General features: G+C 46.5%; 1 protein-coding gene across 2 annotated transcripts in view; it reads left to right on the forward strand.

Annotated features, from left to right (window-relative positions):
• The window catches only part of PRKCB (protein kinase C beta), a 327182-nt gene extending 300177 nt beyond the window's left edge, over nt 1–27005 (forward strand). The window contains exon 17 of one of the 2 annotated variants that reach the window (XM_057749139.1): nt 20420–21138. In XM_057749139.1, coding sequence (XP_057605122.1) covers nt 20420–20578 — 159 coding nt within the window. In that variant the 3' untranslated portion in view covers nt 20579–21138. Of the gene's footprint in view, nt 1–20419; nt 21139–26363 lie in introns of those variants that run through there. The other variant, XM_057749140.1, reaches the window with a different exon arrangement.
• The last annotated feature ends 935 nt before the right edge of the window (nt 27006–27940 follow it).

A 27940-nucleotide genomic window follows, 5' to 3' on the forward strand; every position in this document is an offset into this window, starting at 1 on the left:
GTGATATCACCTCCGGGTACCTGTTGACCTCCAGGGAATCAACATCCATCTTAAAATACAGATGCAGATTTGAGCACAATAATAGTGTCTGTCTAATAGTGCCTGACCCTCAGTGAAAACAGTGGGTGCAACGAATGACCTCTTGATTGTTGTAAATCTGGAGAACTTGGATGAGCTGTTTCCCTTTTCTGCTCCTCTGTGGCATCATCTGTAATACAGCGACGGTAGCGGTTTCTCCATCAGAGGAGGGTTATGATGCATGAAGCACTCAGTACGTGCCTGGTACACAGTAGGCACTCTGCGAGAGTTGATGCTTTTTGTTAGCGGCGCGTCACATGTTGGCCAGTGTCTCAAGTGCAGGGTCTTTGAGGGGCAGAACAGTGTTGAGTCCCGCTAGTGCCCGTCCCGAGGATAATGTCCGTGTGTGCACTTGGGGCTCGTGTGTACAGCTGCATGTCATGGGCAGTATCATCACTTTTATTATATTAAAAAAGATCAAAAAGCGATCTAGGAGAGAAGAATGGGTTCTCTATTCAGGAAGCTGGGAACTTGGAGGTGGCACACACAACCTATTGGGGTTTTGTGGGGCTCTTCATGAGGTCTCCATATGTGGACCAGTCTCTCTTCACTTGGCCAGAGGAAAGATGCAAACGCCCCCATCCCCACCAGCACTGAGCTGCGGACATTTGAGGTTCGTACATTACTTATAGCGCAGTAGTTTTCAAAGTGTGGTCCCCAGACCAGCAGCATCACCTGGGAGCTTTAGGAATGAAATTCTCAGGCCCCACTCCAGCCCTCCTGAATCAGAAACCCTGTAGGTGGTGCCCTCCGGGTGAATCTGAGGCATGCTCCAGGTTGGGAATCACTGCTGTGGAGTTCATGGTCAAAAGCTCTGACAGGGAAGCCAAGCAGAGGCCAAAAGAATGTGGCAAGGACAGAAATGTCTTTAAGAGGAAGACACTGGTTGTCACCCAGTCTGAGTGAGGGGTGGTGCCTTCCAGGGACAGGTGGCTACGGAGGCCTGGCAGGTAATGTCAGTGAGGGAGGTAGGAGTGGTGAGGAGAGGGCGGACGGGGGGAGCTGGCGGCTCTCTGAGCTCAGCGGGTGTTCATCTCTGGCTGACCGGTTGGAGGATCCTGTAGATCATTACCAATTATTGTATTCTTTTTATATCATCCATGATAATAACAGCTACCTTTTCCTGAGGACCTTCTATGAGCCAAGCACTTGGGGATGCAGGCTCTGCATTGCTCCATTCTCATCAGGATTTTCATATGAAATCTCACTATTTGAAAAAAGATACCAGCAACAAAGTTTTAAAAATGAAACACAATTCAGGTCTAAGAAAACACACCCATGAACCATATGTGGCTGTCAGTTTATAACCTCTAGGATAGCGATCACTCAAGTCAGGTTGACGTTTAGCCAGTTCCCATTAGTACTGGTTACTTACAACCAGAGTCCATTTTGACTGGTTAAATACTTTGAGTATGTAACCTGGTTCACAGAAGTTGCTTAGGAAAAATTAGCTGTCCTTATCATCGATAATACAAAAAGATTACAGTAGCTAGTGATGAGCTGCAGGCTCCTTCAGCTGTTCTGTATTGGATATGGTTTCTAACCAAACAATGTCTTGAAATGCCTCGTGTGAGTTTCACAATGATTTTCAAAGTACAATGCCTGGACTGGGCTGTAGACTTCAAGATGTTCTGCCACCAGCTCTAAGGGAAAGAGGCCCTGCCTTTATCTTCTTAGGGTGAATTAGAAATAAACATAATAATAGATACACCACCCACTCATCTGATTCGATCTGGGCATAGCATACGCCTTTCACATAGCAGATGCCAGCCTTAAAGCCCCCACCCCCACCCAAGGATTACACATTTCCCTTCCCCACACCTCCTGAAAGGCCTGTGGTGAGTGTGTGCAGAGTTTCATGTACCTTGCGGGATATTAAAAGGCACGCGTGTATCTGTCAGTGCTCCTGATTCGTGCATGCTATTAAATAGAGCGCGGCAAGAGAGAGAAAAAACACGGGGCAATAGCAGTGGATTACATTCAAACATCAGTGAAGGGTGCTATTATTGGAGGTTCATTAAAATAATTTTAAATGGATTTTTTAAGTTGTTCTCAGTGCATCTTTTATTGTGGCAAGAGCTGTTCACACAGTATCATTGGAAACCACTGAAATATACCAGCTTCATGTATTGTTTCAGGGTACAAGAGTAATTTTTTTTAATGTGCATCCGATTGTGTCACTCTCTTGCTTAAAGCCCCCCCGCCCCCATGGCTCTCTGCCGCCCCTGGGATAACATCTGCTGTTCCCCAGCCTTTACGGCTTTTAGGGTCTTCCCAGGTCTGGCCTCTGTTGCCTCCCCAGGCTCCTGACTTCAAGAACCGGCATTTCTGTCGTTCATTTCCTCAAACTTGCAGTGCCTTCCCTTCCATGCAGAGCCAGCCACCTGGGAACCCCAGAGCCTTCCCGTGCTCCCTCCATCCCCCACCCTCCTGGTGCTGTGTTCCTTCCTCCTCATTAAATCAGGAGACCGTCACCCACGCAGGGAGGCTTCTGCCTATTCCTGAGTAGGGATGATCTGCTAGTGTCCTATCAAGAAACTCATCACACTTTGTCGTAATTACTTGTTCAGTGTAAGGTCTGTCTTTCTTGGCAAGACGAAAAGATTGCGACTGTCTTTTTCAGGGTCAGATCCCAGTGCTTAGCATAAGATGGAGCCTGTAAGGGGCGCTTAATAATTTTTACTGAGTAAATGAGTGATTAAACGAAAGGCTGTCAAATAGGAGGCTGCCATGCACTGTGCCGAGAAACGTACTGGATTCTTTAGGGATAGGTATTAGAGCACAGGGTGTTTTTTCTCATGTACGGCAGCATGTCTCAAATAAACGGGTTGTTGTGTAAGTTACCCTATTTATAAGGGGCTGCAACCTGGGTGCTGAATTGTATCTGTCATGGCATCGTTTGGTTGTGTGATGAAAGATCTGAAGATGCGATGCGTGGATTTGGACTTTTTAAAAATTCTTTTTATTGCGGTAAAAGTCACATAATATAAAACATACTGTTTTCACCATATTTAACTGAACAGTTCAGTGGCACTAAGTACTTGGGATGGAGAGGGCTGTGACTCCTGCCGTCTGTCACTGCCCAGTCCAATGCTCTGGGTGCCATGATGTAGCCTAGCAGAGCTTCCTGAACTTTCATAGCACACGCAATCAGTTGGGCATCTGATTAAAGTGTGGATTCTGATTCAGCCAGTCTGGAATAGGGTCTGAGATGCTGAATTTCTAGCACGCTCCCATGTGGTCGGATGCTGCTGGACCGCAGTGTAGCAGGGGCTACAGCATGGTTCTGTGGGGTGCCACTAGCCAGTGAGTTGACTGGTGGATCCCGTTGTAGTCAGTGTGCTGACTGGTGAGGGCTGTTCTGAAGGGTGCATAAGCTTTAGTACAGAATGTGCTTGGAATGCGGCTTGGGATACAGGGCAGGGTGTTGTGGGCGGGAGGTGCTGGTCTGTGGGTGAGGGGTAGAGTGTGTGGCTGGGTGGTGGATTGAGAAGCAGTGTGTTCTGGTTCTGTCCTCTAGTGGGGATGTTATGGGTCAAGTGTTTATTCAGCAGGTGTTTATTGACGTTAGGTCTTGTTCCAGCGCTGGAGACACAGCAATAAAAATAATGAAAATCTCTGCCCTCGTGGAACTTATATTCTAGAGGGAACAGGCAAATAATAAACACAGAAACCAGTGAATATGTTAGAAGCTGACAAGCATTATGGAGGAATGGGGACTGGGAGAGTGGGGTCACACAAAGGTCAATTTTAAATAGGGTCGTTGGGAAGCCTCCCTGAGAAAGTGACATTTCAGCAAAGATGGGAAGAAAGTGAGGGAGTAAGTGAGCCATGTGTATATTTAGGGGAGAGAGGGGTCGGGCGGTAGTAACAGGTGCAAAGGCCCTGGGGCAGGAGCTGGCCTGGCACGTGCAGGGAAGAGCAGAGTGTCCAGGTGGCTGAGCTGTGCGGGCAAAGGAGAGAGTAAAAGGAGATACAATCAGGGAAGCCACAGGAGGGGCGGATGGTGCAGGCCACTCTAGAATCTTCACTTTTACTCCAGCTAAGATGGGCAGAGAAACAGCTTGACCTGTGATGGGGGGAGGGGTGAAATCAGGAGATGGGTTTTGAGGCTCTTGTGCTGATCCAGGTGGGAGGTGATCAGCACCCGGACAGGATGGCTTGGGAGCTTCCAGGTTGAATTCATCTTGGCATCCCCAGCCCCATGTCCCACCCCCCCCCCCTCCATTTCCTGGAACCTTGTAGGTGCTCAGCAATTACCCTGGAGGCATGAAGGAATGGATGAAGAAGTCTCCCTCCAGATGGCCCGTGTAACTGCCCTCGAGTGTAACATGTGATGGCCAAGTGTTGGTCCTGGTGAAAAGTAGGGTGAAATGGGTTGTCATGAAAGCTTCTGGAGTTCAGAGTGCTGGTTTGAAGGGCAGAGAGCAGGGTGTGGTCACCCAGTGGGTTACACTTCCTCCCATCCGTGTAAATGACAAGGAGGTATGGGCGGTTCCATGTGCGGAGAGCTGGAACCGGAAGTTCCCACTGTCTGGGTGATCAGCTCAGAATTTGGCTGTGCTGCAGTGGAGGGTGCGTTGAGGCCACACTGTGGGCGAGCATGTTTTATTGGAGAACTTGTAGTATGTGGTGCTGTAATGTCACAGTGCAAGAGGCTAGCACAGGGTGTTTATATCAAAATGCCTGATTGAGATTTCGATGGTGTTCATATGTTATTATGAATTGCCTCGGTGAAGTCCAGTGGTGTCCATGACACCTAACGCAGGGCTTGCTGTGAAAGTGAGGTAGGGACACAGACCTTGGGCTCAAGGCTCCAGTTGCCCCAAGGAGGCAGCCCTTGGATCAACTTACCCAACAGGCAGCATAGATGCAGCAAATTGAGGAGTGAGAGAAAAGTAACAAGGTGACACGGATGCCCTGTTTCATTACAGTCCACGGAACCTTTGGTGCTAGGGTGTGTGTACAGAGACCTGCCCACTAATAAATGTGGCTCTATTCTTGTTCTGAGACATGATCATCTGGTCATCAGCTCACCCTGGGCAGGAGCTGAGTACAGCTGGATGGGACGTAGACATTAAGAAGCACCCCTTTCCCTACATCCTTTCATTGAGGGCAGGCATAGGGCACTATCTAGACGTGATCAGCACACTCACCCCTCCTTCCTTCCCTTCCAGCCTTGGTGTCAGGCTCACAGACTCCAGCCCCCACCCATACGATAGGCTGATGCCAATCGTTTCTGCTCTGGTTACCTATTCTCTATTCTCATCCCTTTACATAAAGCCCCGTAGAATTTTGAGGCATTTGTACATCTGGAAAGTCTTGGAATCTCGCAAACTAAACAAACAAACAAACAAAAAGAAACCACAGAGCCCCTTGTTCCCACTCTACTTTATTCAGCCTTTCATTTAATATCGTTTCCAAAATACTGCGTAGGTTACCGGATCTCATACCACTACGCGCATCCTCTGGGCATCTAAATGCTGAACTGCTTCAGAAACTAAATCGTGCTCACTGGACTTGGTTTCTTGGTAATTCTGTCATCTGAAAACATTGTTTATGTAGCTGAGGTCAAAAGCTTCAAGTACTGCTTTAATGAGCCGCAATTCTGTTCATGTGACATTCTCCTCCAAACCCAGTTGCCCTTTACACCATATGAGTAAGTGTCTCTGTGTATGCGTGTGAACGTGTGTTTGATGTGCTGACATTTCTGAATTGAAGCCACAAAGCATAACCTTTGTATGGTTGCTATTAAAACTCAAAATTCCAGGCTTAAGAAAGGAAGATAATTTTTACTTAATATGATCTATTTAAGAATAGAATCTAGCTCCCCCAAAGTACCCAATGCTCCAGAGAATAATATTTTTCAAATATTGGGATTTAAAATAATTCTTGTAAAACCTATACTACTCAAATACAATGGAAAAAAATTATTGAGCTCTTCTCTGTGCCAGGCACTGTTTTAAGTGCCTTCCAGGCATTACCTCATTTAATTCTCACAACCCTGTGAGGTAGGTGTCATTGTCACTGTATTGCAGATGAGGGCATGAACCTTGGAAAAGTTAGGACATCTGCTCAAGGTCCAGCAGCTAGGAGGTGGCGGAGCCAGGACTTGAACCATGGATTCCACCTGCTCCGTATCTTGGAAAGATTTTTAGAAGCACCTGGAGCCCCTTTTAATAACGTTTGTGATCACACTGGTGGGAGACAACCATGATAACACTGTCTAATGGTGTCTGTTACATAATAGGAAAAGGCTAAGTATTCTTACAGTTCAAATGAATTAAGATTTATTTTAAAATATTGTAACAAACAAGTAGCATATTCACACCTTTTACAATTTGCTGGCAGGATTTTTAAAAGATGCAAATCTCACTTGTTCCTTAAGCCTTTGATTTTGAGGCTGACAAAGACAGCAGACGTTGAATAACCCCTGGAAGCGGAGCATGGCAGCGTCTGAAATGAAGCACTCAAGACGGGCTCATTAAGAAGTAGATGTTTCTGCACCCGGTTCTGTTTGTTCTCTTGGTTATCCAGAGTGTGGAGTTTGCAGAGATCTTAATCAGAATATTAGGCTACATCTGTACACTGACTAGCAAATAGCCAAGAGGTGTTTAGGGCACATAGTTTGGAGTCTGTGCATCTGTTTATCTCCCTTTCTATCCATCCATGGAGAACCTGCTTAAACTGTGGATTCAGCCAGGCTCCCTTAGAAAGATGGTTCAAACTGACAGGTTCCTGGGCCAAGTGAAGTTCCTAAATCATTTGCCAGTGCGTGACTTTGAGCTGTCCCCTGGCAGAAGAGCCAATAGTTTGATTGAAATGGTAGGTGGGAAGGTCACATGCTGGAAGAGAGCATGAAACTGCTAGGATATGTCTGGCCATAACCACTGAAATATAACAGAAGTCAAGAATTGAAAGATACCTTAGAAGTGGAATTCAGCCCCTCCATTCTATAGATGAGCAAGCAGAGACCCAGAGATTTGCCCCAGTGACTTACACAGGGAATATGACAGAACCAGGACAGGAAAACTCACCCTCCATTTAATGCGTGCAGAACTTTATTAATAACGCTATTTACAACAGCAACAATAAAATGGATCAGGCATGTTCTATGCAATTATTCAATTTTACTAGAAAGCAGAGCACTCTATCTAATTTATTGATCTCATGTCATCTTCACAACAACCCCATGAAGTAGATGCTATTATTACCTCCCCCATACAGGTAAGGAAACATGCTCAGAGAAATTAAGTGGCTTGCTCATGGTCACACAGTCAATTTAATTTTTTTAATTAAGTAATTTATTTATTTATTGGCTGTGTTGGGTCTTCGTTGCTGTGCACAGGCTTTCTCTAGTTGCAGCGAGCGGGGGCTACTCTTTGTTGCGGTGCACGGGCTTCTCATGGCAGTGGCTTCTCTTGTTGCCAAGCACGGGCTCCAGGCATGCAGGCTTCAGTAGTTGCAGTGCACAGGCTCAGTAGTTGTGGCTCTCGGGCTCTAGAGCATAGGCTCAGTAGTTGTGGCGCATGGGCTCAGTTGCTCCGTGGCATGTGAGATCTTCCCAGGCCAGGGATCGAACCCGTGTCCCCTGCATTGGCAAGCAGATTCTTAATCACTGCGCCACCAGGGAAGTCCCAGCCAATTTAATTTGAAATCCTATTTCTTTACCTCTGAAGCCCATACTGTTGCCTCCATGATGTTTCCTTTCTTATCTCCCAAACTCAGCTGCACAGATGTGGGATTTGAACGGCTCTTGGTCCAGCCCCGAGTTGAAATACTTTCCTGGGGAATGGGCTCTGTTGGGTGAATGTGCAAAAAGTCTAGCTTCTTGGATTCTGGGTCAACCCTGCCCAGGTTGTAATTCTTATCACAGCGCCCCCAGAAAGCTATTGATCACAGATTGGGAGAACTTGAGGAAATGAGCAGATGGGTGCAGGGACTCTGGGTCAGGCAGAAGGAACGTGGACAGAGCTAAGAGTCAAACACCAGCCTTGGGAATTCCTTGGTGGTCCGGTGGTTAGGACTCCGAGCTCTCACTGCCAGGGGCTTGGGTTCAATCTCTGGTCGGGGAACTAAGATCCCCCAAGTTGCACAACGTGGCCGAAACAAAAAAACAAAAAACAGAAGAAAAAAACCACAACACCAGCCTTGTTATTCAGCAGCAGAGTGAAGATGGGCAAGCCTCCACAATTTCAGGCTCTCCCATCTCAGTCAGACTCTTAAGCCTTCCCCATCCATCCCACTCTGAGTCCCCTGGGCAAGTCCCCAAGTCTTCTCTTTTCTGAAGGTCCCCCTGCTAAAGGTCCAGTCCCCGTGGTCTCAGCCGATAGCCCCATCTCCTAAGTTGGGGAGAAACCAAGGCCCGTGGGAGCCCATGGGTGGGTGGCTTCCCTGCTCCTGCACAGTCATCTTGACCTCTTTGACCTCCTTCCATCTGTGTGGCAGCAAACAGGTGCCGCCCGCCTCCGCCACGGAGACTTTCCCCTTCTGCTCTGAACCCCCAGTCTCCTGTGTCCTTCGCATGTCTGCTCTGGCCCGTCTGTCCCTACAGCTTCTCTGTATATTAATCAAAACTCTTAGGGTTGCAAATAGGAACCCGATTCAAACTGACTTAACGACTAAATTTTTTTCAAGTATTTAGCTGTATCCGGGATCTCGACAATGTCAAAAGCCATTCATGTCTCTGTATCCCTTGGGATTGCTTTCCTGTCTGTTGACTTCATTCTTTATTCTCCCAAGGCTCTCTTGGGCACATAGCTACTCCAGACTTACATCCCATTATTTTCGTAGTTTCTGCTAAAAAAGAACTTCCTTTTCTGAGAATTCCCAGCAGCCTGAAACTCAATCGTGTTGAAAGATATTGGGTCATATGTTCATCTCTAAAGCAATCACTGGGCCTAGGGGATGGAATGTTCTGATTGGCCAGGCCCAGGTCACCTGCCAAGGGACTGGGTCTGCCCCTGTCTAAAGTGGACGTCTTGCAGAGAGGAAGGAGTGGATCCTCCAAGAAAAGTAAAGCCACGGACTTCCCTGGTGGCGCAGTGGTTAAGAATCTGGCTGCCAATGCAGGGGACACGGGTTCGATCCCTGGCCTGGGAAGGTCCCACATGCCGTGGAGCAACTAAGCCCATGCGCCACAACTACTGAGCCTGCTCTACTGAGCCCACGTGCCGCAACTATTGAGCCCATGCACCTAGGGCCTGTGCTCCGTAACAAGAGAAGGCACCACAATGAGAAGCCCGCACAGCACAAAGAGTAGCCCCCACTCGTCACAACTAGAGAAAAGCCCAGGCACAGCAATGAAGACCCAATGCAGCCAAGAAAGAAAGAAGGAAGGAGGGAGGAAGGGAGGAGGGAAGGAAGGAAAGAAAAATAAAGCCTTTGCGCCTGCAAGCCTAGCAGATGTCCACTCTGACTCTCTCTGCTTCATTCTCCTCAGACACAGAAGCATGCCAAGTCTCTCATCTTAAAAATCCCTTCCCTCAAACCTGGGATCCCTCCCTTCTGCCACTAGGGCTACTGCCCTATCTTCTCCAACAAACTTTGGAAGGAGTTCTTGCTCCGCCCACTTCATTACCTTCCATTCTTTCCACGCTTCAGTGCAATCTGGCTTCTGCCCCCATCACTCTATTGAAATTTCTCTCACTGAGTCAGCAATGACCTCAAAATTGCCTCCTCTCATAGACTTGTCTTATCTTTCTTGACTTCATCAAATTGGGTACTTTGATCTTCCTTCCTTAAGAAAAAAATCTGAAAAAGTAAAAACTTCCAGCAGCATCAAAAGCTATGTAGTGAAATTAAGTACCTCCCCATAGATGCCTAAGTAGGCTCCTTGGTTCTCCTTCCCAGAGCCACCCACTGCGATCGGCTTCCTGCGTGACCTTCTGGAGATGCTGTGTGCAGACACAGAAGTCCTCCACGTCACACACAAGGATGTTCTCGCTCGTGTTCCATTCCCTCCCCTCACTTTACTCCTTCCTTCCATCTTGGAGGTTGTTGTTTATTTTTTTTTAACTTTTTATTTTAGATTGGAGTGTAGTTGATTAACAATGTTGTGTTAGTTTCAGGTGTACAGCAAAGTGATTCATTTATACATATACATGTATCTATTGTTTTCAATTTCTTCTCCCATTTAGCTGTTACATAATATTGAGCAGAGTTCCCTGTGCTATACAGTAGGTCCTTGTTGGTTATTCGTTTTAAAAATAGCACTGTTTACATGTCCATCCCAAAGTCCCTAATTATCCCACCCACCACACATCCCCCGTGGTAACCATAAGTTCGTTCTCTAAGTCTGTGAGTCTGTCTCTGTTTTGTAAATAAGTTCATTTGTATCATCTTTTTTTTAAATTCAAGTTCATTGTATCATTTTTTTTTAGATTCCGCATATAAGCAATATCGTTTTTTATCAGCACCTCTAAATCTACTTCTTTCTTTCAGTCGCTTCCTAGTTTCCTATATATGCGAGTTATATCTGTAGGATAAGCTCAGAGTCTCTCCCTCCTTTTTGGGCCCCTCTTCTCCCTCGTTTTTATGGCACTGAGTTGACTGATTTTTCTCCTACCTCTACAACTGCTCCAGGTAGAGATACCGACTCTGTGAAGACTTCTGATGACAGTAGAACTTGGGGGATCTCAAGACATGCCCATGACCCAGACAGGGAAAGAACAAAAGTGTATTTCTTGTTTATTTACAAGTGCAGTTTCTTAAAAGCAATCACAAAATGGTCTCCAATTAGGGTATGAAAAACAGTAACTCAGAGGTGGTGTGTGAATCTGCTTGAAATGTCTTTCCAAGGGAGTGAGGCTTGGGCAGGAGAGGGGAGGTGTCCCTGTTGTGCCTGGGCCCATGTTTTTATCATTTTCTCTAACCAGGCGCCCCAGGGCCCGGCCTCACCTTGTGGCTTCCCACATATTCCCACCAGCGTTGGTGGGAAAGATTTTGTGTTTTAAGTGCCTGCAACTTTTAACGATAAGATCCTACTGATCTTGGAGAGACAGCAGTGAGCGAGAGATCTTAGTTCCCTGCCTAGGAATTGAACCTGGGTAGCCTGGATGAAAACCAGGCATCCTAGCCGCTCGTCCACCAGGGGCGAGAGGCTAGAAGCAAAGTTGCCCTGGCTCTTGCCCCATTTGAAAAATGAATTTCTCAAAGAGGCAAGCACTGTAAGAACAGGTACAAAGTTTATTATCGGAGACACAGCGTAACATGGGAGCGCACACAGAGAAACAGTTTGTTTATTGAAGACAGAAGCAAGGGAGAGATGCACCCCCAGAGAGGAAGGGTGCGGGCGTCCCCCCTGGTGAGGAGGAGCATGGTGAAGAGGCAGTTAAGTCATTTACACGGGGCAGTTCTTCCGGGTCTGTGCTTACCTTGGGCCAATTATCTCACTTCTTTTCCACACCTGCCACGTCCTAGGGCCCTCCCAAATACGTGTGCATATGTTTTTGCCAAGATGGAGTCCAGCACAGAGGCCTATGGGAGGTTCGACAGCACTTATTATGGGGTGGTGTCCCCTCGCTCTTTGAGCCTTGAGAAGCCTTCCTGCATTTGTGCAGCCGGGGAGGTGACAGATGCAGTCATCTTATCTCTTCCCTCTAGCAGAGCTCAGCTCCTGCCGCCAGCTTTGTTCTCGGAGTGCCCGGGGAAAACAAAGCTCCAGTTTACTCTGCTGGACGAACTCCAGCTGTCCAGCCCAGGGGCCCATCTACCTCCTACCTCACTAGGATAGGTTGGGGGGTGGCAGAGCCTGTAGGACCCCTCTATTGCCAGGGCACAGCCACTCCCATCACACTAGCTCACTGGACGGCACTGGGTGAGTTAGCACTCGACAGCACCTACCAGCTATGACGTCAGATATTTTATGTGCATTTTATCAAATCATCCTCAGTGCACCCTGCAGTACAGATCAAGATTGACTTAACAGAAAACCTGGTTTAGGGAATTTAGCTAACTCCCTTACAGATTATCTGGCTGGGGATTGGTGGTGCTAAGATTGGTACTCAAGTCAACTTAACTTTCAAGTCCATGCCACATGATTGGATACAATTTGTAAGGCAGTGCCATGTCGCTGATGCCCTGTGGTCTTTGGAATCAAGCAAAGCAGACTCTGAATCCCGGTTCTCCTCTTTTACCTTGTATGAATCTGACCAAATTGTTAACTTTTCCAATTTTCTGTTAAATAGAGATAATCCTTTTGCTGCCTATCTTACAGACTTCTGAGAATCAAAGCTATAAAAACATAGGCAAATAAAAGGGATAATTACTAGTTGAGGGCAGTTTATTTGAAGCCAGCCACAGAGGTTTAGGATGAATGGTGAAGAATAGATAAGAACAATATGATACTTTGTTGACATGGGGAAGAGTTTAGAGTATATTTCATGGAGTTTTTTTAAAAAAGCTAAAGGCTAAAGAATAAAATGATGAGTCTACATTTTTTAGAGTAAAACACATCCATCCATCGATTCATCCAGCCATCCAGGACACAGACCAAAATGTTAACATAATAAGGATATTGGGGTGGTGGAATTAGGAAGGGTTTTGTTGTTTCTTTTTCTTGGTGCTTGTGAATAAGTTATTTGTTTCTGCATAAATGGATCAGTTGTCAGATCTTGGATCAAATCCTAGTCAGTTACTTAAGCTCTAAATCTGTTCCTTGTTGTGTAGCAGACTTCACAGAACTGTTGGATTAAATGAGATCATGCTTGTAAAGCACTTATACAGTATCTGGCTAATTATAAGCACTTAATATATACTACTATTCATCCACTCGACAACACTGAGTGCCTACTCTATACTGGGAACTGGAAATTCAAGGGTCGGCAAATCAAATGTGGCTTCAGCTCTCATAGAGTTTACAGTCTAGGTGGGAATACAGACCATAACAGATACGCAAAGAAATAAACATGTAATTGTAGATTGGGATATTCATATATTTTATTTCCTATGGAAGAAATGAACAGGGTGCTCTGAGAGAGAATATCAGGAGGAGAAAGGGCAAATCTACTTTACTTGGAGATGATCCGGAACAGCTTCTCTGAGGAGGTAGCATTTAACCTGAGATCCAGAGGAAAACAAAACATTGCATGCTGTTTTAAAAAAAACGAAATGTGCTATCAAGCACAAAGACCCCTCTCTTGCCGACTTCCTCCTAAATAGACACGGAGATCAAATATCCCCGATTGCAAGGGACCTTCATTACTAGGAAAGGAAGCTTTAATCTTTCCTTCTTTGTCAAAGGCCAGACCATGCAGAATATTGTCTGCCTCTGCTCGGGAGAAAAACCGTGGTCCACAGACGACTTTTAAAAATGATGAAATGTGTGTGCAGCTGTGTGTGTGGCTGGCTGCTGCTCCCTGGGTGGGTCCCTCCTGCGTTGTCCTGCTGTAGAGAACCGTAGGCATTAAAAGGATCCTGAATTTCATTGAATTTGCACATTTAGAGAGAAAGAGAGAGACTTGTCTTTTACTCGGACTGTATGGCTTAGGTATCTTTTCACTGTGTCCTAGTCTCGGTTCCTGAAGCTGCCCTGGTGCCTTGATGGAGGCTGGTCAGGAGGCTCCCCTGTACTGTTGGCTTCATGTTATCAGACCCAGTTAAGCAGTGAGATGTATGGGGTGAACGCTTATCCTCTTCTCCAGCATCTTGCTGTGTCCCTGCCTCTTTTCACCTCCGTTTCTTCCCTGGGCTCTTTCCTTCCCTCCTCCAAAAAAGCAATGTTTTCCTTCGTGGTCCCTCTCAGCGTAGATGTCATCTCCTCGGAGAGTCTCCCTGGTGCTTCTTGGATTCCGTGCCTCTATACGCAATGGCCGCGCTTGTCACGTGGCACCACGCGGTGGCCTGTGTGTGCCTCTGTCTCCTCTGCTAGACTGTAAGCTCCATGACGACAAGGACAGGGTCCTTCTTATGTGTCATCACACTTCCAGTGCCCAGCACACCACTGGGCAGAAGCCCATTTAGATACCCTCAGTATCAGCCTTCATCATCACCCCCTTAGTGCCAAAATACACACTAGGACAGCCGCTCGGGCGATCTTAGGTGAAGCACATTAAACAGCACCAGGCAGATTTTAACAATTTGGCTAAATATTCCTATTTCCCTTTTTTAAAAAAAGAAAGTTATTTATGTATTTATGTATTTATTTATTTATTTATTTTGGCTGTGTTGGGTCATCGTTGCTACACACGGGCTTCCTCTAGTTGCAGAGAGGGGCTACTCTTCATTGCAGCGCGCAGGCTTCTCATTGCGGTGGCTTCTCTTGTTGTGGAGCACAGGCTCCAGTAGTCATGGCACTCAGGCTCAGTAGTTGTGGTGCACAGGCTTAGTTGCTCAGCAGCATGTGGGATCTTCCCGGACTAGGGCTCGAACTTGTGTCCTCTGCACAGGCGAGTGGATTCTTAACCACTGCACCACCAGGGAAGTCCCCCCATTCCCTTTATTTCTATTTTGTGCCTTTCCTCCACTGGAATAGCTCCCTCATTTAATATAGCTTTTGTAGTTTTTTCCTTATTACACACAAAAATAATAATACTAGGCTGTTATTTAAATTTTCAAAAGCACAATGAGCATTAAAGATAAAGGAGAAAATCAGTCTGTAACTCTCTCAATCTCTAGAAGCATAGATATAATATACACACGGATAGTACATACATATTTATGTCTATAATTTATAGAATGGGACCATATTGTATACACCATTATTAATTATATATAACTGCTATTTAATATTCTTCTACATCTTATTTTAATTTTTAAAAGTATTTTGCATGGCCATACATAAAATAGATGTATCATTATTTATTTAACTCTTTTCCCTATTGGTCGAGAGTTGATTTAAAAAAAAAAAACTTTCCCTCTAACAATTCTTTGATGAACATCCTGTATCTTGATGGGATAGACCCAGGGGTTTAGAGGAGGGGTCCAGGAAAAGCTGCTGGAGGAAGTGCCTGGAGACAGAGGATGTGTAGGCAATGAGGGGGGGACAGGGTGCGAGGCAAGTGTTCCCAGCAGGGGAGACCACCTGAGCTGAGGCTCGGAGGGGAGAGCGTGTGAGGATTCTAGGAACTGGGAGGGTTTCAGCACAACTGGCGGGTGTGTTGGGGGTGGGAGGAGTTGGGCTGGGGGAACGTGGGCAGCAAAGGGGCTACTGACCAGGTGACCAGGGCCAAGTCCTAAACAGCCTGTGAGCCATGCTGAGTGTGGCTTTGGGCAGTGGGGGACCATCGCAGACGGGAGCGGGGACGTGACATCCCCAGGCTGGCGTCTTTGAAAGATCCCTGTGGTTGCTGTGACTGAGCCAGCTCCACATCTGACAGCGAGACTCAGAGCTGTTATTAACACAATGAAACAGAAATTAGAAAGAGGAGAAGAAAAAGAAAAAGAGCTCACACGTAACGTCTCACAGATAAGCTTTTCAAATGGTGTCAGCAATTAAGTTCGGGGGCACAGGCGAACACATCACCATCCTCACTCCCTTCTCCAAGCCGGAAAGAGGTTCCAAGTGATTTTAAAGAACCTACTTGGCTTTGGCCCCCGTTCCTGTTCCAGGAGCCCCAGTGGTGGCAAGGGGATTGGGTTCTCTTCTCGCCACGGAGGCTGAAGCATCCACCCAAGACAGCCAGAGAAGCAGGTGTGGTCCTTGCTGCGTTTGTAATTAGATCCCAGCCGCTGGCCCATTCTCCAAGGACACAGCAGGCACCGAGCCGATCAGGGCTGTGCCTCCCAAGGGCTGACGTCTCCATTTAGGGAGCACTCCTGAAGCTAATGGGCAGTGACAGCTCCATTTGAAAAACACGGAAACACTTAGGGAGGCTGTGATCTGCCAGCCTCGTGAGCTGCTTATTAGCAAGGAAATCGGGCTCGCACTGTATTGTGCCCCCTGGGTTAACCCCTGCTCCTGCCTCTCCTCTCTGCTATCTCACTTCAAGATTTCATTGTTCTCCAGGCAGTGGGGGGAGTGATGGGAGAGGAGCCTGCGGAGCTGCCAGAAGCTGTTTCTCTGTCTCCCATCACAGCCTCTGGGGAGGCTCCGGCAAAGCAACAGCCTTCTGGTGTGGATGGGAAATGGATGGATTTTAAAGAAAAATGGCCCCTGAAGGCTCTCTGTGTCTCCGCTAGCATGCTTCCTGTGCGGGCTGGTTGGGATCCCAACACCCAGAAACACCCGCAGGGCTACCTCGTAACAGGCCATCCCACTCCTCCATCCCTGCCACTTGATACCTCTTTGTTCTCTTCAGCTCCATCTCTTCTGCTCCACCCTCTTTTCCACAGCCCCATCCACCAACTGCCTCCTCTGGAAGATCACAGCCATCTTCTACCCTCCCCTCTGCCTCTGCCATCAATCCAGCTCCCACTCCTTTTCAGTCCCCATGCCGCAGCGAGGAGACTCCCACCCGACCCTTGACATCTCCACTGGACTCCCCAACTTATCGTGGATGAAACCAAGGGCTCCATGTCTTCCAACAAACACACTTTACCTCTTGTGTCCTCCACTCACCAAGCCGCTCAGACCACACGTCCTTTCATACCCCACATCCAATCCATCAGCGAATCTTATCAACTGTAAATTCAGAGTAGGACCCCCCCCCCCCAGTCAAATGCATCTTTCCGTCTCGCCCGCTGTCGCCTTCCTCCAGGCCACCATCATCTCTTGCCTGGATTATTGCAACAGCCTCCTGACTGGTCTCCCTGTTTCCACCTTAGCCCCTTGTCCGCCCATCGGTCTATTTATTTTGGACAGAGCCCCAATAATGCTGCTTAAATGTAAGTCAGAGCATGTCCCTCAGTGCTCAGAATTCTCCAGCAGCTTCTCATCGAGCTGAGATGAAACTCCTCTGTCTTCACAGGGCTGGCAAGGCCCCTGATCTGGCTCCCTGCCCCCTCTCTGAGCCGTCTGACCCCTCCCCCTTGGTCACTGCTCTGGCCACACTGGCCTCATGGCTGTTCACCCAGCAAGCTCCTGTCGCTGGTCCCTTGCCCTTGCAGTTCGCTCTGCCTAGAATGCTCTTCCTCCAGACATTCGCACGGCTCCCTCCCTCACCTCACCGAGGGCTGCCCGAAGGTCATCTCTTCTGAGTTGACTAGTTTATCCAAAATGGCATTATCTCTTTACCCCTGATGTGACTTTGTTTTTCTTAATGCCACTTATCTCCATCTGGCATTATTTTGTTGTTGTTTTGGGGCTTGTTTGTTTGTTTTTACCACGCTGCATGGCTTGCAGTATCTTAGTTCCCCCACCAGCGATTGAACGGGGTCCCTAGCAGTGAAAGCATCAAGTCCTAACCACTGGACTGCCAGGGAATTCCCCATCTGGCAATAACATATACATTTACAGTTACAGTTACATTTTTATGTATTTGTTTGTTGCCTTTCTCCCCCGGTAAAATGTAAGCTCCACAAGGCATGGATTTTGTATGATTTACTATTAGCACAGGGCCTGGCATGTAGGAGGTACTCAAAAAATATTTCATTGAGTAAGAAAATGAATAAACAATGAAAGGATCTCAACAGTAATCCTCACCACACTGTGTTGACTCTGAGGGCAAAAGTATTGTGTGAGCAAAAGTCCCCCCATCCAACTGGCCAGCAGAGAAGACCCCAAGTCTTGATCATGTGTCTGGGGGTCACTTTTTATGAATACTGAAGCTGAGGCATCAAAACTGCTGAAACAACATAGTTTGGAATAACTAACGTATTTCTCTAAGTCTGACGTGAGTCTTTTAAAAATGCAAGGCTGTTTCCTCAGTATTTAAAGCTTAACCATCATGGAAATACGCCATCGTAGGAAGCGTTTGCTGTCTGGAGGGATTTGTAGTGGAAAACGAGAACCAGTGATGCTTACAGCTAGGATGTATTGAGCACTTAGTGCTGGGCATGATGTCTGTCACATACGTGATCTCACTTTATCCTCATCCCAACCCCATGTGAGAAAAATGAGAATTGTCCCCAGTGCACAAAAGAGGAAGCTGAGACTTGAAGGGACTTGGCCAGAGTTGCACAGCCAGCAGGCGGCGACGCCAGGGTTCGAACCCATGTCTGCAGGCGACCGTGCATGGGCTTCCTTCCACCCCAACAGGAAGGGAGCAGGAGCTGAGGCTCTCTGAGAACTTGGTCCTCTGCACACATATCCAATACTTCTGCTTCTCTTGACCATAGGCTTGAAAGAGGCGCTTGCATTGCTTGGCTTTCCAACTTATCTTCCCTCTTCCAAGGACTGAAGTTCAGCAGCAGCCCTGCATTCTCTCATCAGTCTCCTCCCAATTGCCAAATGCCATGGCCCATTTTCAATAACTTTCCTGTTTGACTTCTTGGAGATATTTCAGCTGTAGCAAGGCCTTCTCCTTGGGTTCCTCTCCATCCTCAGCTGGTCTGCTGCAGCACTCTCCTGAGTCTCTTCTTACCACTTTAAGCCTTAGGGGCAATATTCCCTTTGGCAAATGAAAATCAAATTCCTACCTCATAGGGTGGTTATGTGGATTAAAAAGCTAATGTAGCAACACACTCGGCAAATGTCGGTTGCCTAGAAAGTGCTCAGTGGTTTTAATTACCGTTATTACTATCTTTTTTCCACCCTCCATATTCTGTCCTTTAGAAAAACTTTTTCAAGACCTCTCTCCCGAGCTCCAGAACCCGTGCTTCTGACTCCCTCAGATCATCTCTGAGAATCTCAGTGGTCCCTCAAAGTCATCATGTCTAAAATGGAGTCATCTTTCTGAATACTCCCACATTCTTTTTTTTTCTTTTTCTTTTTTAAATTGTTGTATTGAAGTATAGTAGATTTAAAATATTGTGTTCATTTCTGCTGTACAGCCAAGTGATTCAGTTATACATATATACATTCTTTTTCATATTCTTTTCCATGGTGTTTTATCACAGGATATTGAATATAGTTCCTTATGTTCCCACACTCTTTATCTTGGCAATTGATAGGAGTATGTTCTGTGTCATTCAAACCAGAGACCTCATCATCCCCATCCTTGGCTTCTCCTCCCTTCCCCCCTCCCCACCCCTACCCCACTCCATGCGGTCAGTCACCAGCCCACCAACCATTTTTGCAGCATGGCGCTGGGAGCTTGGGCTCTGATGTCAGACAGACCTGGCTCACACAGCAGCTCTGCTGTTCATTAGCAGTGGGACCCTGAACAAATTACATCACCTCCTTGGCCTCAGTCTCCTCATCTGTACAATAGGGATGACAATTAGACCCACCTTATAGGGTCATTGGGAGGATAACATAAGATAATATAAGGCAAGAGCATTCCAGGGTTTCTGGAACATAGCAAGTGCATAATAAGTATTAAGTGTCATAATTATTATTATTACTACTGCCGCTACTATGTTATTAGGCTGTGGTTGCCTCCTGTAGACACTGAAACACTTAGAGATGTCATGCAAATGGGTGTGCTGGTGAAGAACAAAGAAGGACAGATTTAGTGACTCATCTCTTCTTGTTGGATAAGAACTGGCATGTGCATGTGTGTGAACTCATGCATGAGTGTACACATGTGTGCACACACGCATGTGTGTTATCACTCTGCCTCAGACCAGGACCTTTTCATAGAGAAGCACAGCAGGATGAGTGAGAAGCGGCGATGGTTTTCTCTCTAGAGCCAGATTGCCTCACCAAGCATTGGGTTGGGTTTCATCCCACACCCTTTGTTCCCATCTGGAGGGAGGATGGCTGAGTTTACTTCCTGGCACCTTGTAATTACGGATCGGTGACTTATCCCACCAACCAGCGCCTGGTGGTTGCCCAGCCATTGCAGGCACTAAACCCAGGTCTTGAGATCTTTCTCCATTGACTGGAGTTTGTAAACTCCTTTATCTGTGGAGCTGGAAAACATCCCCAGAGATGACTGAGAGCCAGAGGACCACGCTTTGAGGGACGTGCTGCTTAATATTGGGATCTCCCAGGTGATGTATAAATGGGTCATAACTTTGGATCTTATGCTGCAAGAAATATCTCAGGGACCTTAATCTCATCTCCTTCAGGATGAGCTTCGCTGACTCCTTGGGGTGGGGTCAGGGGAACATGCCACATGCCACCAGCCCCACCATCCCATGCCTTTGCCATCCAGCTCCTGACTGCCTGGAAGGATACCAAAGGCAGCTCATGAGCTACAGGAACTGAAGGTTGGGAGCCCAAGGTCATGTGCTAATCAAGGATCATGAGAATTTTGCATTTTATGTTGCTCTCATTTCTAATCACCGAAACAACCTCTCCAAGGTAGTGAAAGGGAAGGGTTTGGAGAAAACCTCGCCCAGTTTTGTTTGGTTCTGTTTTGTTTTGGTTGTTTTTTTTTTCCCACCCACCACAAATTCTTCTCTTCCCCTCTCATAGTGTGGGCGAAATGCTGAAAACTTCGACCGATTTTTCACCCGCCATCCACCAGTCCTAACACCTCCTGACCAGGAAGTCATCAGGAATATTGACCAATCAGAATTTGAAGGATTTTCCTTTGTTAACTCTGAATTTTTAAAACCTGAAGTCAAGAGCTAAGTAGATGTGTAGATTTCCGTCCTTCATTTCTGTCATTCAAGCTCAATGGCTATTGTGGTGACTTTTTTTTTTCTCTCATTGCAAAGTTGCATTCATGTTTTATTTGCTGGTGAAACTAGAGTGACCATGTTTCAGGACCCAAATGTCCTCAGGTAGTTTGCAGCATCTCTATGAGATGGGATTATGCAGATGGCATGTTGAAAATGTGGCTGCATAATTAGCACATCATCAAAGTCCTTTTAGCATTTATTTTCCCCAGCATGTCAACAAAGTAGATCCAGCGGGGACAGAACATGCCTGCTTTCTTTCCTTTTTTTTCTGCGCTGCCATTTTCACACTTTTTCCAACCCCAACCTTCCAATCTAGATTTTTCCTGCCAAACGAGTGGATAATTGGATGCTAGCAGTATTCTTCCACTTCTGGACCTGGAGCCTGGCTTGTATCCAAGTAGATGGTTGCTTTGACTTAGAGGGAATTTCCTCCCCATTCTGCCTGTTTTGGAGGCACTGGGAGCTTTGAAAAGAACACGCTAAAAATAAAATTTTATTTGTTATTTTTTTAAACGCAAAGTTAAGAAGATTATCTAAGTCCTTTTAAAATTCCAAGAGTGTGCTTTTAGACAGTTTCAATCTAAGGGCACCTCAAGGAGTCATAAGACAACCAGCTTGGGTGCTACCTCAATGCTGTAATTTCTGATTCCCTGCGTCCCCTGATCACTTTCATCCCCAAACTACTTGAAAGGGGCATTTGGACCCACTCCCTGAAAAGACATGGTCACTTTAGCAAGGTCCCAAAGGGCCATGGTTTTACATTACATTTCAAACTTTATTTGCTTTGGGGTTTTATTTCTGTTGTTGTTCAAATGCAAAAAAAAAAAAAAAAAAAATTACTCACTTTTGTTACACATGCTTTAAAATACGTGTCCAAATGTTATTAACCACAATGACCTGCTTTAATTTACCAAGAAGACAGCTCTGGAGCCTAGCAGACCCATGCCTGCGTGGATGGGATTTGTCTAGGTTTGTTGCTGGCTCCAGAAAGCTAATTAAGTGCTCTGAGAAAGACACCATTTCTTGAAAGCATAGACAGTTGTATTCCTCACTTTGATGTTGTTTTGCAAGATGTTTGTGGAAATGTTTGTATCTGGATATCTGTTATGTGCCATTTTTTTTCTAGCATCGAGATACAATAAAAAAAAAAAAAGAAAGCAAGAAGGAAGAAATACTATTTCAAGGAAAACAGCTCTCTTTGAAAAACATGGACCCAAACTACAAAACGGGGCCTCCTGAGGCTTCAGGACAGAAAAAACTAAACCCAGAGCTTCATCTTGGCCCCAGTGTTCAGCTGGTCAGAAAGGCTGGGACTGTGGACCATTCAGGGACTCCTGGGGGGCCTGCGATGGGGTGGGATGAGCTGGCTGGGGGAGGCCGCCAATGATATCAGAGCTCAAGGCCCACATTCTCACCAGAGGCAAGTTTAGGGGCCAGCTGAGAGCAGGGCTGGGGCTTTTGATTTTCTTATCAAATTCCCTACAAGTCCAGTGATTTCCGGAAGCACCAGGGCTTCTAAGAGACCATCAAGGGAACTTTAAAAACTTAACTAATATCCTTGAAGTGAGGCTTCTCATCTTTAAGAAAACCATGATTTGGTCTCCACTTTGGCAAAGCCCCCTGCCAGTCACTGCTTTCTGCCTGCTCTCATCTCCTTGCTGGGGGCTTTGGGACCAGCCCTGCTGCCACTGTGGTGGTAGCAATCTAGGGGTCAGGGGAAACAGACATGAAATCCTGCCTGACAAGCTAGAGAAGGAGGGAAATCGGGGCAGAACCTCTTCAATTTATTGTTGAGAAACCAGCATCTGGAGAGAGGAAGTGACTTGCCCAAGATCAGCCAGCTGGGATGCAAACCTAGTTTCCTGATTCTCCCTGCAGGCCTCTTTCTGCTCTGTGACTACCATCTCTGAGCCGTGCCCACCAACAGACAAGTTATTTGAGGTCCTTCATCTGGCTTTTGGGTCACCAGGCCTTTCCTTGGATGTGCTCTCAGGAAGATTAAAAACCATGGAGAAACAGTGGGCCATCAACAATCGATCAGAGACAACTTTAGAGAACAATGTAGGACGGATGGATAGATAGAAATCATAGATATAGATGATAAACACATGATAGATAGGTGATAGATGATAGATGATAGATAGATAGATATAGATGATAGATGATAGATAGATATATAGATAGATGATAGATAGATAGATATAGATAATAGGTATAAATAGATATAGATAGAAAGAATACACTGTGTGTGTGTGTATATATATACATATATATATTTACTGCATTCATTTTTCCAAATTGCTGCCATTTTTAAAAGTTTAATAGTTTGCAGAAATAGATACTCAAGCCAAAGTCTCTGTTCCCCTAAGACACCCAGCGGAGGACTGGTCAGGGAAGCCTTCTGTGACAGGGAGGGATCATTAGTCAGATCCTGCAGCTGCCTTTCCTATCAACGTCTCAAGGTGCAGAGGAGACTTCGAAACAGAGCTTTCAACCTGTATAATCCCAGGGGAATACTTTGCAAACGTATCCAGGAAGAAAGATTAATTTTTGCAATCATCCATGTATTCCACCCTCCATTTATTCACCCAGCCAGCATTTATTGAGCACCGACTGTGTGCCGGGCTCTGTCCTTGGTGCCAGGAGCTTGGTGGGGAACGATGAAGATGCAGTCCAGGAAGGCAGTCGTTAAACAAGTAATTAAAATCACAATGTGATCCAGAGATAACGAGTCTCTGAGTTAATCAGGGAAGGCTTCTTTTAAGAAAGGAGAAGTCATCAAAAGTCTATGGGGCTCTTCTTTTTCTCTGGAGACCACATTGGAGGCTGAAGGAGGAGGATTATCCTAGAAATCTGGGACAATCCTATTCTGCCATGGCGGGGGGGAAAAAGAGGCAGCCGGGGGAGAGGGGTAGCTGGGGCTGAGTTTCCTTCTAGAAGGCCAAAGGCACAGTCTTCATCCTTGAACAGATCATAGAATCACCGAGATTTGAGCAGAGACAGAAGCCCGTATGGAGAGAGGGAACTGGTTTCAGAGCTTGGTTCCAAGTCCTGAGTCTCACCTTTGGGGTTCATCACTCAGAATTCTGCAGGCATCACCCTTTCTGGCCCTCAGGGAGTCACTGCCCCTGGCTCGACACCACCTGATTCTTCTAGATGAGACATGCTGAGATTTTCCAAAAGAACTTAAATTAGAGGAGAAGCTTTTAAAAAGAAACTGAATAAGAAAATCCAAAGAAACCTAAACGCAGTCCAGGTCAGCCACAGCTAGTTGTCTACCAGGATCTTAGAATCCCCCTTTTCAGTTCTTGGACTTCTCACTAACCTGCTTCTCTTCCAAGAAAGCACAGGGTCACAGTGACCTTCTTGGGGAGTGAATAGGAGGCCAGTGGAATTAGTAACCCTCCTGGGTGAGTGAAACTATTCGCATGTGGCTTCAGATACTATCAACCCAGAAAGGAGTTGTCCCAACAGAGAGGCCCATGCTTTCCCAACTTGTAGGGTAAAATTCAGGGGTAATTTTCTATGAGGATCTGCTCATAATGGCCAGTCCTATCTGGACCATGTGGCTGATTGAAGCACGAGTCATCACCAGCACAGCACATGGGGAGGGGCTTTCAAAATTAGGGCTGGTGGGAAGGGAACCTCTGCTGGATGCCCACAGGCGGGGAAGGCCATGGGGGTGGGGGCGGGACCTGAAAGGAGGCAGCTGCCTGTCTTCTAGCCCCACACATACCCAGGGCCCACACCCAGTCCTGGAGCTCTCAGGTCTCGAAGGGGCCTAACACAGTTCTGTCCCTATTGGGGGTCACAGTGGACGGGGGCCCATGTGAGAGACCCATCAGGTCCATAGGAATTCCATTGTTTTGCTGTAGAATGAGGTCTCTAGCGCAGGGGCAACTGGAAGTGGAAAAAGGCAGGGAGGCTCATCTTTTGTCAAGTCTGCATTCATTGATTCATTTGGCATCGTTGTGGGAGACCTGCCTTGTGCCAAGCTTTGGCACTGGAAATACACAGACAAGGACCTTGCCCTCCTGGAAAGAGGCAGTAAATAATCATGACAGTTTCTGACAGCCGCAAGTGCGGTGACGACAATTAAAAAAGATGTTAAAGTATGACTTGTGGGGTCCGGAGAGGGAGGCACAGGCAATATTAAAGGAAAAGGTGGCATTCAAGCTTTTCTCTGAACACAAGAAGTAACGCGTTCAGCGCCTGGGACAACACAGGACAGGCTGACAGCAGGCAGGATGAGATGAAGCAGAATGGGTGGGGCATGGCAGGAGGCAGCGCACAGCTCCATCAGCATCCTCAGCCCACTCCTCTCTGGCCACACACAGTGAAGTGCATTCCTCCTGTCCCCTGTCACTCTACACCCCCACACATACACTGCAAGAGTAACTGGGGACTCCACAGGGCCGTTTTACCTGCCGCAGGGGAGCAGCCAAAAAAGAAGGCATTCTTGTGAGAGGTATTTTGCAAAGGGAAATGAGCCCAGTGATGAGAAATGCTTGTCCATGAGTGCCCTTTAAGGATTAAACCTAAAGCGTGGATGGCAATGGGCCAAACTGTAGCAGATCAGTCAATCCTCACCAACCCTCCCCGCTTTACAATCTGACACTGCTCTGGCTTCAGCCAGGTAACCTGCCCGGTACCCGTGAAACCCATGCCTTATCCTTGGTTGTCCTGCAATAAGCCAGCCATCAAGCGTTCCCCCCAGTCAGAGGGGCTGTGATGAAGCATAATTAGGAGTGATGTGGGCGGGTAAAAATCACTACCCCACTGTGCAGTCTTGGGCAAGTCACTTTACCTTCCTGTGCTTCCGTTTTCTCACATGTCAAAGCACAGGGGCGAGGAGCTCTAATTGCCCCCAGGTGGGCGATCAGGATGGGAAGATCATAGGCTGATAAGGACCCGAAGAGATGCGCGCATCATACACGTGAGATCTTTTTATGAGCCCACGCTATGACCTTCCCTGGTGAAACGTGCCCCAAACTGTAGCTAGTAAACTGGGATTGATTCCCCTCCCCGCCAAAAAAGAAAGCCAGACTAACCGGGAGAATACAAAGTTTTAAAGCTGCCCTTCCAGGCTAAGAGTCTGTTGACTAGATACATGGCAATAAACATCCTTGGAAGAACTCTGGCTGATGAAAACCCAAATTCCAGTCTGTGGGTGGATTTCTCAGCATCCCCTCAAAGCCCAGATTGCACCAGGGAATGTGGGGTAGACAGTGACCCGTTCCTTCCATTGAGCGGTGATCTGACGTCCGCATTTTGCCACTCCGCCTCTGGGGAGCTGAATGGCTGTATGGCTCTGCTCCTTTTAAAAGCAAGAAGCCTCCTGGCCACAGGGGCACTCGCGGATCGTTTCCTCCTGGACGCTCTACCGCATGACTAATTCTATGACGTTATACCTGGTAAGAGAGAGTTTCCAACTCAGTTCATCTCAAAGCCAAAGAAAACAACACACACACACAACCCCACTTTCTGGCAATCCTTAAAGAAAGGCAATGTCTCATTTCCTTAGAAAACTACCCCCAAGTTTTCTCTCCTGCAGCCAACATACAATGTGAAATGAGAGCTAGGGGATCGTGTCACCATGCGGCTGCTAAGATCTGTCAGCACAGGGCGCCTCCCGACTGCCCGTGAGATGTCATCAGCTTCCCAGTAACGGGCATGTCTCAGTCACCTTCCCTTCTTCTTATGCTGTGTTAATGTGTTTGCTTTCCATTTGGCAGAGAGACAAGCGAGACACCTCCAATTTCGACAAAGAGTTCACCAGACAGCCCGTGGAACTCACGCCTACTGATAAACTCTTCATTATGAACTTGGACCAAAATGAATTTGCTGGCTTCTCCTATACTAACCCAGAGTTTGTCATTAATGTGTAGGTGAATGCAAACTCCATCGTAAGCCTGGAGCGTAAGACTTCAGGCCCGGCCTATGTATCAGTGCTAGTCTTCCAGGATTCATGGTGCACATGCTGGCATTCCACACGTGGAGAGCTTGTCCTAGAGGGCCTTTCTTTGTATGTGTAGCTTGCTAGTTTGTTTTCTACACCTGAAAATGTTTAGCTTAGAGTAAGCGCTTTATCCAATGATAGAGGTACGGTTTTCCAAACTTCCAGAAGCTCATCAAACGAACAGACGATATCCAAACGACTGTGTCTGATACCAAAATGCTTCCGTATTTGTAATTTTTAAAGTCAGAAGCTAATGTTCCTGGTAAAAGTTTTTACACTTATTCTATAATATCCCCCTTGAATGCTAAGCATGACTGGTATTTTTAAAAATTGTGAGTAAGCTTTGCAGTTACTGTGAACTATTGTCTCTTGGAGGAAATTTTTTTGTTTAAGAATTGATATGATTAAACTGAGTTAATATATGCAAACTCTCGTTTACGTGTCTGCTTTTAAATAGAGTCCGGCGCAGAGGTTACAAAACGGGAGAGCCATAGGCTGATGCGTGGGTGAGCTTCGTTTCACTTGCACAGAATTTTATTTAATTGGAATCATTGTCAACATTTAAACAATGGAATTTTTATGTAAATTTCTGGACTGCCAGGTTCACTTGGAAGAAATCAGAAGACTGGCAGCACTGGGTCTACGTTTCCATGGGGGAATAATTCAACGGAAGTGAGGAATGGCTGTCTCCTTTAAAAGCAGTGTGTCCTCTCACATTTAACCACAGTCTCCACCACCCCCTATTGTACTACACTCTCATCCACTTCCCTGGATGCTGTGGTCATTTGAGATAGAGACCTCTGCAAGTTTGGAAGTCACAGGCTTAATGACCTTCATATTTTCCTGTACCCATAATCAGGGTATCCGCTCAGTCATCCAGTTGAGTGGTTTGTGTGTATTAAATCCTCAAGCACAAAGTACATGACACAATTTCATTGCTGCCATGACAAAAGTCAGCAAGGAGACTGGTATCAGGACAGAGAGAACATTTCCATGATCTATGAGGATGTTACTCGTATCTGTAAAACTACTTACCTTCTACAGTTTTCTCCTAGTTTAGTATCTGCAACAGACAAGACAAAACAAACAGGGATTTGCCCTTTTCTCAACAGCCGTACTTGTCCAAGGAGGCCAGAAGAGGAGGGGAAAATAAGGGAGATCACTGCTAAAAGCTGATGGCGTGATAAGAAGCCCCATTCTCTCTGTGATCAGAGTGTCACGTTACTGAATCACTGGGTGTGAGCCTGACACCTTCTCTGAATGAAATCATGCTTCTATTTTCTTTTTGAAAGATGTAGTAATCCAATCGATAACACATGCCTTTGTAGCTGCTAATGCCGTAGGGCAGCAGAA

The sequence above is a fragment of the Hippopotamus amphibius genome, chromosome 9 (assembly GCF_030028045.1).
Source record: "Hippopotamus amphibius kiboko isolate mHipAmp2 chromosome 9, mHipAmp2.hap2, whole genome shotgun sequence".
Classification (NCBI taxonomy): Eukaryota; Metazoa; Chordata; class Mammalia; order Artiodactyla; family Hippopotamidae; genus Hippopotamus; species Hippopotamus amphibius.